Source organism: Ambystoma mexicanum, chromosome 6q (assembly GCF_040938575.1).
Source record: "Ambystoma mexicanum isolate Mex_15411 chromosome 6q, UKY_AmexF1_1, whole genome shotgun sequence".
In the NCBI taxonomy this organism is placed as follows: domain Eukaryota; kingdom Metazoa; phylum Chordata; class Amphibia; order Caudata; family Ambystomatidae; genus Ambystoma; species Ambystoma mexicanum.
The window spans coordinates 1,583,305,649-1,583,317,870 of record NC_090937.1 but is presented as its reverse complement, the minus strand read 5'-3'; the positions used below and the strand labels follow the sequence as shown (position 1 = coordinate 1,583,317,870).

General features: G+C 42.2%; 1 protein-coding gene across 1 annotated transcript in view; it reads left to right on the top strand.

The window, feature by feature from the left end:
* The window catches only part of SFXN5 (sideroflexin 5), a 1,920,751-nt gene that overhangs the window by 1,461,559 nt on the left and 446,970 nt on the right, over positions 1-12,222 (top strand). Inside the window, exon 13 of the mRNA XM_069632305.1 lies at positions 1,466-1,583. Within this exon, the coding sequence (XP_069488406.1) occupies positions 1,466-1,583 (118 nt within the window). The remainder of the gene's footprint in view (positions 1-1,465; positions 1,584-12,222) is intronic.

The following is a 12,222-nucleotide window of genomic DNA, read 5'->3' as shown; positions in this document are numbered from 1 at the left end:
AAACAATATTTTAAAAGAAGTAGCAACTTAAAAACAACACAAAGAATAGGCTGATGGTCTGTAGACAGTTATCTTTTTTCTGGGCAACTCCATTTGGGGACATGCGCAGAATTCCGGAGCAATGTACGTTGGAGCAAAGCTGTTCTATTTTGTCTTTGTCTTTTTTCAAATAAAAGTCGCACCTATTGGTAGAAATAACTAAAATATTGTACATTATTAAAAACGACACCATGAAGAGAAATTCGAATCAGTGGATTCATAACTTTTTCATGCTAGAAGGGACTTTCAATGGCCTGATTTCAGAGACGATAGCATGGCTGTCATGTTCCAGGTAAAACAGATTGGAAAAAATTGTAGCAAATGTGTTTACCGCCTTTGGTTTTTTTACAGGCCGCCTTATTTGAAGAAATGGTGGTGTTCGGGAGCAGGTCGGATATAAAGGAACTATTTTTCGAGTCGCCACATAATTCGGCAGCGGGGACGTGTACGCATTCAGTTTGGTGTGCACAGATCCCCCGTTCCCGCATTTTCATCAATTTCATGGCATAGTGCAAAGGTGCAGGGCAAACGGCGGCGTACAAGCCTGCACTTTTGCACTCACTGTGCAAAGTGAGAAAACACTGCCTGCACTGCGCGCAGGACGGTCAGTGTTTACAATGGATCCCGATGGGGTCTGCCGTCTTTAGGCTGGTGCATAAAGCCCACGGCTCAATAGGGAACCCCAGCATTTACTCTTGAATGAAAATACATGCCAGCGTAAATGCTGGGGTTTGTATGGCAGTAAGGAAGGGAGGGGCAGTCACACAAATGGATGACAATGGGTCATAACGTTAATGGAAAGCGTAAAACCGTTACGCAAGGCTTTTACTCCTTTCATTAAAGTTACGCCCCTAAGGACAATGAGCTCCAATGCGTCTGCCTCAATTTCTCGCTCTGCCATGCAAGAGTAGACGCATTAAAACCAGCTTTGATGTTTCATGGTGCTGCTAATGCAAAGGATTTCTATGGAATACGGCCACAATTACCACCTTCTAAAAGCAGGCAGATTCTGCAGGAATCCATAGTACATGCTCCCTGCACAGCGCCCTTTGCAGGCGGCATTTACACTTTTCTACTAACACGGTGGACCAGTGAAGAGTGAAGGCTATTTCACCTATCTTTTTGTCCTCACTTAGACACTCTGTAGTGAAAATGAGGACAATTTCACAGTGTGGTTCATTTGCACAAAGGTGCACATGGAGGCAGTCTCCACCGTGCAATCAGCGTGGGGATCAGACAAGACCCTCTATTTTGTTTACAGTACAATGCCATTTAGAAACACTATTAATTGAAATGTAATAGGATTTGAAAAAGCACCTGAAAACATAAGTTTACTCAACTTGTTGAACATTGTGCATTTAATCAATCAGTTTCATTATCACACACATTCTTTTCCCCTGTGTTTATGAGGTCTTTTTCCTTTTAGGACCTCCTTGCTGCGATCCCGCCCTAGACTTGTCCTTCCTGTACATAGCCTTGTGTGCCTTGCTGCCTTTGGACTGGCTCTTCCCTTAGCCATCAGCCTTTTCCCACAGATGTCCGAGGTGAGTTTGGCTATTTCACCACCCATTCAATACGCCTGTTATTCAAGGACCTTCTCTGAAGTGCTCATAGATATTATGTGATGTTAGAGTAGTTTTTGTAAGTACTCTCTTTACCTTTTTTTCCAGATTAATACAATGTTTGAAGATGAAGCAACTTTTGCATGCAAAGCTCAGCTAAGAGTATAAACTGAGTCTGATTCATAAAAAGTTACAAATACATAGTGACCATTTTTGGTATTCTATTTCAGGAGTACATTTCATAATAATGTAAATATAAATTGTTCTTCAGATGCTCGATTTTTAAAATGGGCTATAGTGCATCGTTTGGTCCGGTTCTGATCATTTAAGCCAGGGTTGTCTAACTCCAGGCCTCGAGGGGGGATCCTGAAGGGTTTTCAGGATATAAAACGCGGGCGTGTTTACAAAAAGCATATTCCAAAATGGATTTTAAAACGATGCACTGAACACCAGTAGATATTGTAATGAATGTTCGGCTAGAGTGATGTGTTTACTCTGTCGCAACTGCATCATACACCAAACGGCTGCATTTCGCAGTCACTGAGGATGTTAGAAAAGGTAGTCAGGTAGGCCTAAATAAATGCTGTTAGTGCAAAACATCAATGCCTGGACGGCCTGAATTTGTCCTGGTAGAAAACGGGGAAGATCTTTTTAGCAGCTTTCTAAAGAAGAACCCTCTACTCCTATGTCCTGTCCCTTTTCCTTTATACTGTATAGGCCTTCCCGACAGGGGAAGTGACGGGAGCCTGTTGCAGCATCCCAAAAATGTGCACTTCCCCTTAATTGACAAGCGTGTAAGGATGCTGCTGTGTTAGAGACCCCACTCTACTAGCTCCGCACCAGTCTTTGCTAATCATGTCCCAAGAGAAATGCCTTTGAAAGGCCACTGTAGCTGCTTCCTACATTCAATCAAAATTGAGGAATGGCCATGGGGATGCTGGTCAGCCTCCTACTCAAGAATTGGTGGAAGTGGTTCAAACATCAAATGGAGAAACCAGTTTCATCTTTAAAACTCCTTTACTTGGGTCTCTCAATGCCGAAGCTCAAAACCCAGACTTGTAATTAACATCAGTGCCAGTGGCAGCACTTACGCTGGTTTTACAATCATTGGCAAAACTTTGATCAGATAAAGAGTAGTTGTAGATCATAACTTGTCATTACTAAAAGCCAGGTCAAGGAAACTGAAATGATCACTGATGAGTTGGTGGTAGTCAACTGAATAACCCCTAAAAGTAAAGTAGAAATGGTACCCGCAGAACAAATATGACGTAATGATTTGCAGAGAAGATATAATGAAGCCTTTGTGGATGAATCCTTAGATAAGCCACACAGTGAGAGGCTGAGTGGCACACCAAATCTACTAATGGTGGTGAGTGACACAGATGATGTGCAAATAGAGGTAAAAGATAAAGCCAAGGAGAAGGGAATGTCATAAACCAACAATCGAAACAACAGAAAGAATAACAGCAATAGATCTTCAAGAAAGTTCCTTTGCCAGTATACCAGAAGAAAAGGGGGAACAAGTAAAATAAAAGTTAAGGAGCCTATTATCAAAGTGATTATTTTTCAACATGATGTCATTTCCAAAGCAAATGAGAAAGACAAAGCCTCATACATGATTAGACAAGGCCCCCCATAAGGACAGAGATGACATCGGCCAGAGTAATATGCAGCATGAAATAGAAGATGGAGTTATTCTATCACCCAAGACCAAAAGGATGTATGACCCAGAAACTGCAAGGATTGATCTAAGTGGTAGCAGTCCAAATCCAGCCAGTACAAAAAGTAATATCCAACCAAGTTCAATTCACCCCCCTGAAATTTCAGAAATAGAACCAGACAAGTTCTTCTGCATGAATGCTGTGTGGGCAGATGAGGACTCAGGACCACTAAACAGAAGTCACAGTTTATGGTTAATTAATTCATTTCCAGCATTGAAGTTAATCCAGTCAAGTTGAGTACTAGTTGAGTTTCTAGCGGATAGACTGGATCTTGTCAAAATGCATGGCGTACTCTCAACTGATTCCATGTTGGAGAAAGCAGAAGCATTTCTGCCTCATGGTTATGATGTTTACATACCAAAATCAATGAGGAACATAAAAGGTGAAGTAGGACCTGAATCTGGATGTGGCATGGAAAGGTCCACTAATACAAAAATCAAGTGCACTATGGATAAACCAGGACAGAGAGTGGTCTCTGTTATACCACAGGACCCGAACTTGAGTGGGTAGTATGTGTGACTGGTCGCGGTTGACATTTGCCCTGGAAGGAACATCTGGAAAACAATCTGCCTCTACCCTCAAATTACTATCTTGGAACTGTATAAAGCACAAGAAAGTGATAACCCACCTGTCAATCCTTCCATGTATATTGAATTTTGCCCTGTTACAATGCAAGAGACATGGTTAACAACGGGTGTTCCAATGGATGGATACATTGTACAAATTAGCAAGGAAAGGTCGGGAGGGGAGACCTTCAGGTGGTTTAAGAATCGGTTAAAGGCGTTCATAACAGAGGTAAGATCCCAATCGGACTCAGTACTGGCTGTAACAGTGTGTGGACTCAGGGAGGTGGGGGTGGTGTGGAGGATTGCAGTATATTGGTAATTACTGTTTATTGGAAGTTATCCTGTGCAGTATTGAAGGTAGTATTTGATGATTTAAATAATATTTTAACTGAATGGCATTTAGAGTAATGATGATAACATTATAAATTGGGGGAAACTTGAATTATTTCTGCCCGAATTTGAAGGAAAATCGGGTAATGAGAGAGCTCAATATCCATCCAAATAGGAAAAGGATGGGAAGATAAGGCACTCTATGGGCTGAATGTTTCCTATAATTTTATTTGAAAAAGTTAAACTGAAATCTATGTGGTGATTTGTCTAATTCGCCCACCTGGTGAAGAGGTGACTGTAAATCGACCATAGACTACATATTTGCCTCAGAGCAAGTTAAGCAAGAGAGTATTTCCGTAAATATAGATTTCTCAGAACTGGGTGATCATGCATGCATGTTTGTTGCTGGTCATGCCAAGAACAGGCTCACAGTATGAAGTGAAAGACGAGCTGAGTAAATTAGTAGTCAATAATGGAATAAATATGGTGTGTATGTCCAACTTTGAAAGTAAAACAATATGAAACTTGGCAGAATCCTCTGTGTATTGTCATGCTGATTCTCAAGGTACTGAATGGGAAGTAGAAGGGATACCGCCTGGGCTAATAGCGTTACCACCAAACACTCTGACGCTATTAGCACCGGAACACGGGTTTGGCGGTAACAGTAATTCCCCATTCCCCATTGGACCCAATGGGGGATTTTTGGCGCAATTAGCGCTCCCTAATAGCGCTTGAAAAATGGGAATTTTCTATCCCTGAATAAGATTTATGATGCCATCCCGATAAGAGCACCTTTGCAGCACAAGAAGGTTCATATTCATGCGTGTGATGAAAATGTATTGTAGAAAAATGTGTTCTAAGAAATGTTAAACCCAATACAAGAAAAAAAGTTGTTTAATACCTGCTCAGCAATGTTTGATGACCGCTGTGTGGTGAGAAATCATCTAAATTTGCAAGATTTACCAGCATGGAAGACACAATTCTCAAGTGGGGATATAGAGATAATTATAACGAATGCAAAAAACTTGAGGGATCTGGACCGAACGGAATGTCCAATAGAGTATCAAAAGAAAATCCTGAAATGTGGATGGACATATTGTATATATTTCTTAATTATAATAAGGGCAAATAGAATTCTGAATTACTGGCATACTTCATATATTGTGCCTATTTATAGTAAGGAAAACAGGCAAGGTCCGTTAAACTACCAACCTATAACACTGATGGATGTATCTCGTAAAGTCTTTGCATCAATTATGTTACAACACCTGATTTAATGGGCAAAGGCAACAGGAAGAATCAACACACAACAAACTGGATTTGGGCCTGGAATGGGTTCTTCCGTGGACCTTAAACTGCTTCATGTGAACTCTATTACACTCTAGCACCATAAAGAAGGAGGCATCTTCTGTTTATTCATCATGCCTGGATCTCAGTGCTGCATTTGACAAAGTTATAAGATCAATCCTCTGGGTGAAATTAAAAGGTTGGAGCATCATGTTGGGTCTCCTAAAGATGATCATGCTGTTGCATGGTAACTCAAAAATAAGAATAAGACTGAACACAATGGGACAGCTGTCTAGAGAAATGGACACCACTGTAGGACTGAGAATAGGTTGTGGATTGGCCCCAACACTTTTTAATATTTATCTCCCAGATATGGGGAATTATTTGGAGAATACCCAAGCATTTCCAGTAAAACTGGATAATTGTATTCTTTCCTGGCTGCCATATGCAGACGCTATTATCAACTTGGATTCTAACCAGAGTGGGTTCCAGAGAAAATTAAATGCGTTTAGCAGATATGTGGAAGATAACTTAAAAATAAATGGGAATACGTCTAAAATTATTACATTTAAAAACCAAAAGAAGAGAGATAGATCTTGCTGGCATATAAATAGAATTTCATTACAGCAGGTCCAGACTTTAACATACTTGATATTTGTTTGTTTGTTTATTAATTTCTAATGCGCACCAAACCCGTGGGTAACAGGGCACAGCAATAAGAAAATGCAAAGCTTACAAAGTTACAAATTATACAGGTTACAGTAAAGGTACATGGAACTCAAAGTATCAGAATAAATTAGACAAGATAATATTGATAGTATGACATAATTCAACTAGGGGTATAAGGGTGGTGGGAATGTGCATGGCCTAGGGGTGGGGTGGGCCAAAGGGCAGATAAGGTTTAGCAGATAAGGCTTAGGAGATAAGGTGACTAGGGGTCCTGGAAATGATATGTTGGATGGCGTTCCTTCTAAAGTGAGGCTAGGGTTGGACTGCTCTCAGATTATATGGTAATGAGTTCCAAAGTTTAGCTGCCTTCGATGAAAAACTGTTTCCACCAATCGTGGTTAACTTATACCTTGGTACTTCTAGGCAGTTAGCGTTACCAGCTCTAGTTGGTCTAATAGACGTTCTTTTATCTAGGTTATTCATACGGTAACTGGGGGCAGCGTTATTTAAAGCTTTATGGGTCAGTGAGATCATTTTTAACTGTATTTTGTTATCTGTGGATAGCCATTTATGTTGGCGTCTGATGGCGGAGATATGTACTCTTTTGTTTATGCCAAGCGCTGCTCTCAAGGTGTTATTTTGTAATGTTTGTAGTCTCTGGATGGTAGTTTTATTAGCGCCGCTGTAGAGGGCATTGCAGTAGTCAATTCTAGAGATTATTAAGGCTCTAGCCAAGATTATACAGCTGTCATTTGAAAGGAATGGCTTGCCAGCTCTTATCAGCTTACAAGTGTAGGCAGTGGTGGAGGCCAGAGATTTTATTTGTTTGTCGAATGACAGAGTGGAATCAAGGTAGAAGCCAAGGGTTTTTACTTCCTTGGAAACCTTGATAATATGTCCATCAATATTGAATGAGGAGTATTCCTGGCCTAGTTTGCTGATGTTTATATATGTGCCCAATAATTTATATTAAAGAGTACAAATATCCAGATATTTGGGGAAGGTTTTTTATTAAAGAAAAATCATTGAGAGCGCATTTGAAGATCATAAATAAAAAGCATTGCAAACTCTCCGTAATTCTAGTAATTAACTTCTATAAAATGAATGTCATACCAACATTAATTCATGGTATGGAACTCGCACCACTCAAAATACCGAAGGGCTTAAAAAATAATAGATGCTCCAGTATTGAAACCAGTATTGCGTCTTCCTTAGTCCCTGCCAGTTCCAATGCTGAGAAACATACTGGCTCTGTCTACATTGCCAGCATCTGTGTGGTGTAGAAGGCTGTATTTAAAGAGGAAAGTTCTCATGCCACGACAGAATTCTATGCTGGAAGTTCTAAAAGATGCATTTGAGACGCATAGAGTAATTGAGGTTGTTTAAGTTGTGGAGGACGGGATGGATTATTTTATATTAATTGGATCATCCACAGAAAAACTGACTGACAGGACGAATATAGCAGAAAAGAAATGATTCAATCATGATTAGGCTTGGAATAGGGATCAAGTTGATAAATATAAATCTTACAAGGATTTTAGGAATATCCACGGGAAAAGGGAAGCTCTGCTTGTAAAAATCCCCTCAACAAAACTTTGCACGATTATTGTTCAATTTCCCCTAAATCTGATACCTACTCTGTATGTGGTGGGGCTGGGGTTGAACTGGAGTAAAGAACAAGACTGTGTTGTTTCTGTCTGGCACTGAGATTTGAATCAGTAGGTACTTATTATACCAGTGTGAAGTTACAAGAGACTTTTGTTTTAAACATTGCTCAGACATTAAGCAACAAGATGCTGCGTTGTGTTGAATTCCTCTGGATTAAGTTAGTTTCAACTGAACAACAATCATTACATCTAAAAAAATAAAAAAAAGGGGGATTATGACTAAAGTAGCAGCAGATGTCCAGTAAACAGGGCAATGTGCCTCATCACAAGTTGGGCGGTATCCCGGCAGCATTACCACTGGGATACCGCCTGGGCTAATAGCGTTACCACCAAACACTCTGACGCTATTAGCACCGGAACACGGGTTTGGCGGTCACAGTAATTCCCCATTCCCCATTGGACCCAATGGGGGATTTTCGGCACAATTAGCGCTCCCTAATAGCGCTCGAAAAATGGGAATTTTCACGGCGCATACACCTCCAGCTCAAAGTAATAGCGTTACCGCCGCTTTTAATCGTTACTGCCAAACTCGTGCTGAGACTGAAATGAGTTAATAATGTACGGCTTGGCGGTTGTTCTTTTTCGGGATCAGAACTGCACGTGCGCTGGGACTGTTGATTGTTAGAAAAGTATGAATGCGGAAATCCCTTGAACTTTTATTGATTTTGTTATTAGGTATTAATGAATTGATATTTATTTTCAAAATTATATGTTTAGAATGTATAGAAATGATTGATGAATTGTAAAATGGATTGAAAATTGAATGTAAAATGTTTTTATGTTGCATGTATGAAATTAAATATGGCGAAAGGTTTGTACAAAAATTAAAATGCCAATAAAATAAATAAATATCATTTCATGCCACTTGTGGTCTCCTAGGGTCAGATACAACCATCGCTGTTCCAGGGACAGCCTCATATACACATGTGCATATCATAGAAGCTGCTGCCTCATATGTTGAGCTATCTACCGCATTCATCTAAAGGTCTGAGTCCAAAGTTCTTTTACGTGGTATTCCTTTATCAGGGTATCCAAAGGTATCAGACAGTTGTTCACAGTTAGCCAAGCGAAAGAGTTCCAGGAATTCCTCCTGGCAGCTGCTGGTGTATGGTGGTCCTCCTAGAGGTTGGTGCATAGTGTACTGACCACAGGCCATTTATTACCAGGCTGTCCTGGGTCGATTTCCAGGCTGTAGTCATTGTGGGTAAAGTAGTGCAAGGTTGGTTAGCTTTTTATGCATGCTGTGTTGGGACCCTTTCTCCATGAGCGGGGACCAATATACATGTATGTTTCCTTTGTGGATCCAGAATCCAGAATATGACTCCTAGCTAGCCCAGATCTGCTTTTTCTTCTATTCAGGATTTACCTTAATCTTTGAGAACAGATCCACAGAGCTTTTATCCTCCTCAGCTTTGATCCCTAGCTTTGGCCCCACTGTCTTGGCCTTTCATCTTTCATTCCTCTTCTTGCTGATTGGGCCACTTGACTTGGCCCTTGTTGGTAACTCTGTCAGGCATTTGCTCTCTGGGCTTTCCTCCCGATATCTGCCTTTTCCAGCGCATTCCTTTTCCTCTTGTCTTTTCCTTCCTCCGCTGTCTTGAACCTTTCTCCTCCTTCAACACCTTCCTTGCTCTCCGCCTTCCTCCACTACCCTACTCGCGCTCTTTGTAGGACTCTCCACTATCTCTGATCTCCAAACGTACACACCTCTTATAAACATTGGCAGCCTTTTTTTTTTTTTTTTTAACCCGTGTCTTTGTAGTTGAGTCTCCAAACACTGTAGCCTGGACACCTGCATATATCTCTGTGTGAGACGGGCACTTGTCCCGGGTGAAATCAGTAATACTCAATTGTTTTCTTGTTGGCCCAAGGATCTGTCGACCAATGACTTTTATAGGCAGTCCACTGAAATTGTGTAGAAGGCAACACAACCTGATTTTTATGACTTCGTGTGCTGTAATAGTTGAAGTTGTTTGTTGTATCTGTGCTGGAGCTAAAGGAACCGGATCTATGTTCTTTATTTAAATCATACTTTAATCCTCAGAGACCCTGCAGGGGATACGCTCCACAGTTCATCAAGGAAAGAAATCTGTCAAAAGGTTTAGCTCTTAATTTCATTCCCTTCAATTGTAATTGATTATCAACATTTTGGAATAATCCTAAACATTGTAAATCCTCTTTTACAACAATTAATATGACTTCAAAACAAGTGTATTCAAATATTTATGTTGATCTTCTTAATACATAAGAGTATATTCATACCAAGTTTATGCCGTAGAAAACAAATCAAGACAATAAGATCAAGATAACTTATTTCTTTTTAATTTCATAATTTGAGTCCATTGATAATGACACTAGTAATCATTCTACATGTTTCGCAAATACGTTCTTCTGCAGGAGCGGAATCTAATCAACTTCTTATGTTCACTTAGAGGTCTTAAAACTGTGTGGCGTGCCCGGTTCCTTGGGGTGGGTGGGCGGGGGCGGGGGGAGGACTCCAGCCTGAAATGCTTTTTTAACAAAGGAGGAAAGAAAAAGCCATGCTTGAGGATGGGCCATGCATGTGCATATCCCATCCTACCATGGCCCACACTGCACATGCTCAGTATGACGGGACCAGGCTTAGCATGAGTGGGAGTGGCTGACCCAGGAAATAGACACTCTGAAGCTCGCTCTCTATCCCTTTACAGAGAGGGCGCTTCCTGGTTGGTTAAATCCTGTTGCAGGAACACAACCAGACCAGGATTATACGAGGTAAGGAGGCATTGTTTTTGAAGCAAGTGTGGGAGCTTTGGGGTTGTTTGTGGAAAGGGTGGGAGACTCTTTTGGGTTGTTTTTGGAGTGGATAGGGGATGCCTGGGGTGGTTGTGAGAATGGGGGGAGGCGGAGGGGTGGACCTGGGGTTGTTTTTGGAATGGGTAGGGTCTGGGGTTGTTTTTGGAGCGGGTGGGGGAGTCCTCAGGTTGTTTTTATAGCGGGTTGGGGGCTCTAGGATTATTTTTGGAGCGGCTGGGGGAGCCCTTGAGTTGTTTTTGGAGCAGGTGGGGGGCAGTGGTGTTGGTTTTGGAGAAGATGTGGGGCCCTCGGACTACATAGGGTGTTGGGTAGGGGGAGAACCTAATAGTTCATAGCCATTTGGACTTACTGGCCATTTGGCATCTGTAGGTGGGCCCGGCCTGCCCACATTTTGCTCTGGGGGGCCTAAGCCAAAAAACTTTGAAGACCACTGTAGTAGCTGCTGACGTTTGTATCTCTATCTATTTGACCCATAATAGAGCCTTCTGTGATCCAGGTTTTCAGATGGTGTTTCTTCCTCTACCAAATACCGGTTTTCTCTTCCCTTGGATCAGTTTTGATTATAACTATTTCTAGCTTTCTACTTGTCTGTCACGTTCGTATGCTGTCTCTTCCCGAGTGTAAGTAGGTGAAACTCGGGAAGAGACAACATATGAGCATGGCAGACAAGTAGAAAGCTAGAAGTCTCACCTTCCCACCCCTGCCTCAGGTCTGAAAACCCAGTGGGCACAATATGATATCCTCTCCTACAAGGCTCATCACCAGAAGCAGAGCTGGCTTTAGGGCCGGGCGGGCCGGGCGACTGCCTTGGGGCGCCATTAGCCCCCAGGGCGCCAGCTCGTGGGAGCCTTTCAAGGGCTACCCCGAGCTGGCGTGGTTGGAGAAGTGTCATTTTGAAATTAAATGCGCCCGCGGGAGCGGGCACATTTAATAAAAATAGGCTGCTGGCACCTCAGCACGCTATTGTTGTTAAATGCGCGGGCTCCCGCAAGCGCCTTTAATTTTAAAATAACATTTCTCCCACCACAAAAGAGATATTTGGCGCCTCCACTATGCCCCCTCCCCCTACCCTTCCCGGGCGGGTGCGGCATGAGGCGGGTGTGGGGCTGAATTGTTCTTTTTCTGCCTGGGGCCACTGCTGCTGCTAAGACCGCCACTGACCGGAGACCGTTATGGTGGCAACAGGTGGAGTATAAGATGCCTACTACATTATATTACATTTTCTGAACCTCTATACCCACTCACGATAGCAAGGAGGCGCTCTGCCTAGCAGTGCATGCATTCCTATGACTTGCCTCATTGTACATCCACTGGCTCCAATGCAGCACATGGGCCTTATCAGGAGCTTGGGGGAGCGGTAAAAATGCAGCAGTAGCGCTATTACCGCTGCATTAGTGCTCCGTGCAATACCGAGTTTGGGCGAACCTCTGAGCATTCACCTCCAGCTTTGAGCTGGAGTTGAATGCGCCGACTTTCTGCCAATTTTCGATGCAATTGCTGGGGACTTACCCCGCCACCGCAACTTGTGATTCGGCGCTAATAGCGCCGGACCAAGTTGTAATGCTATTTGCGTTGGGCGGTATTC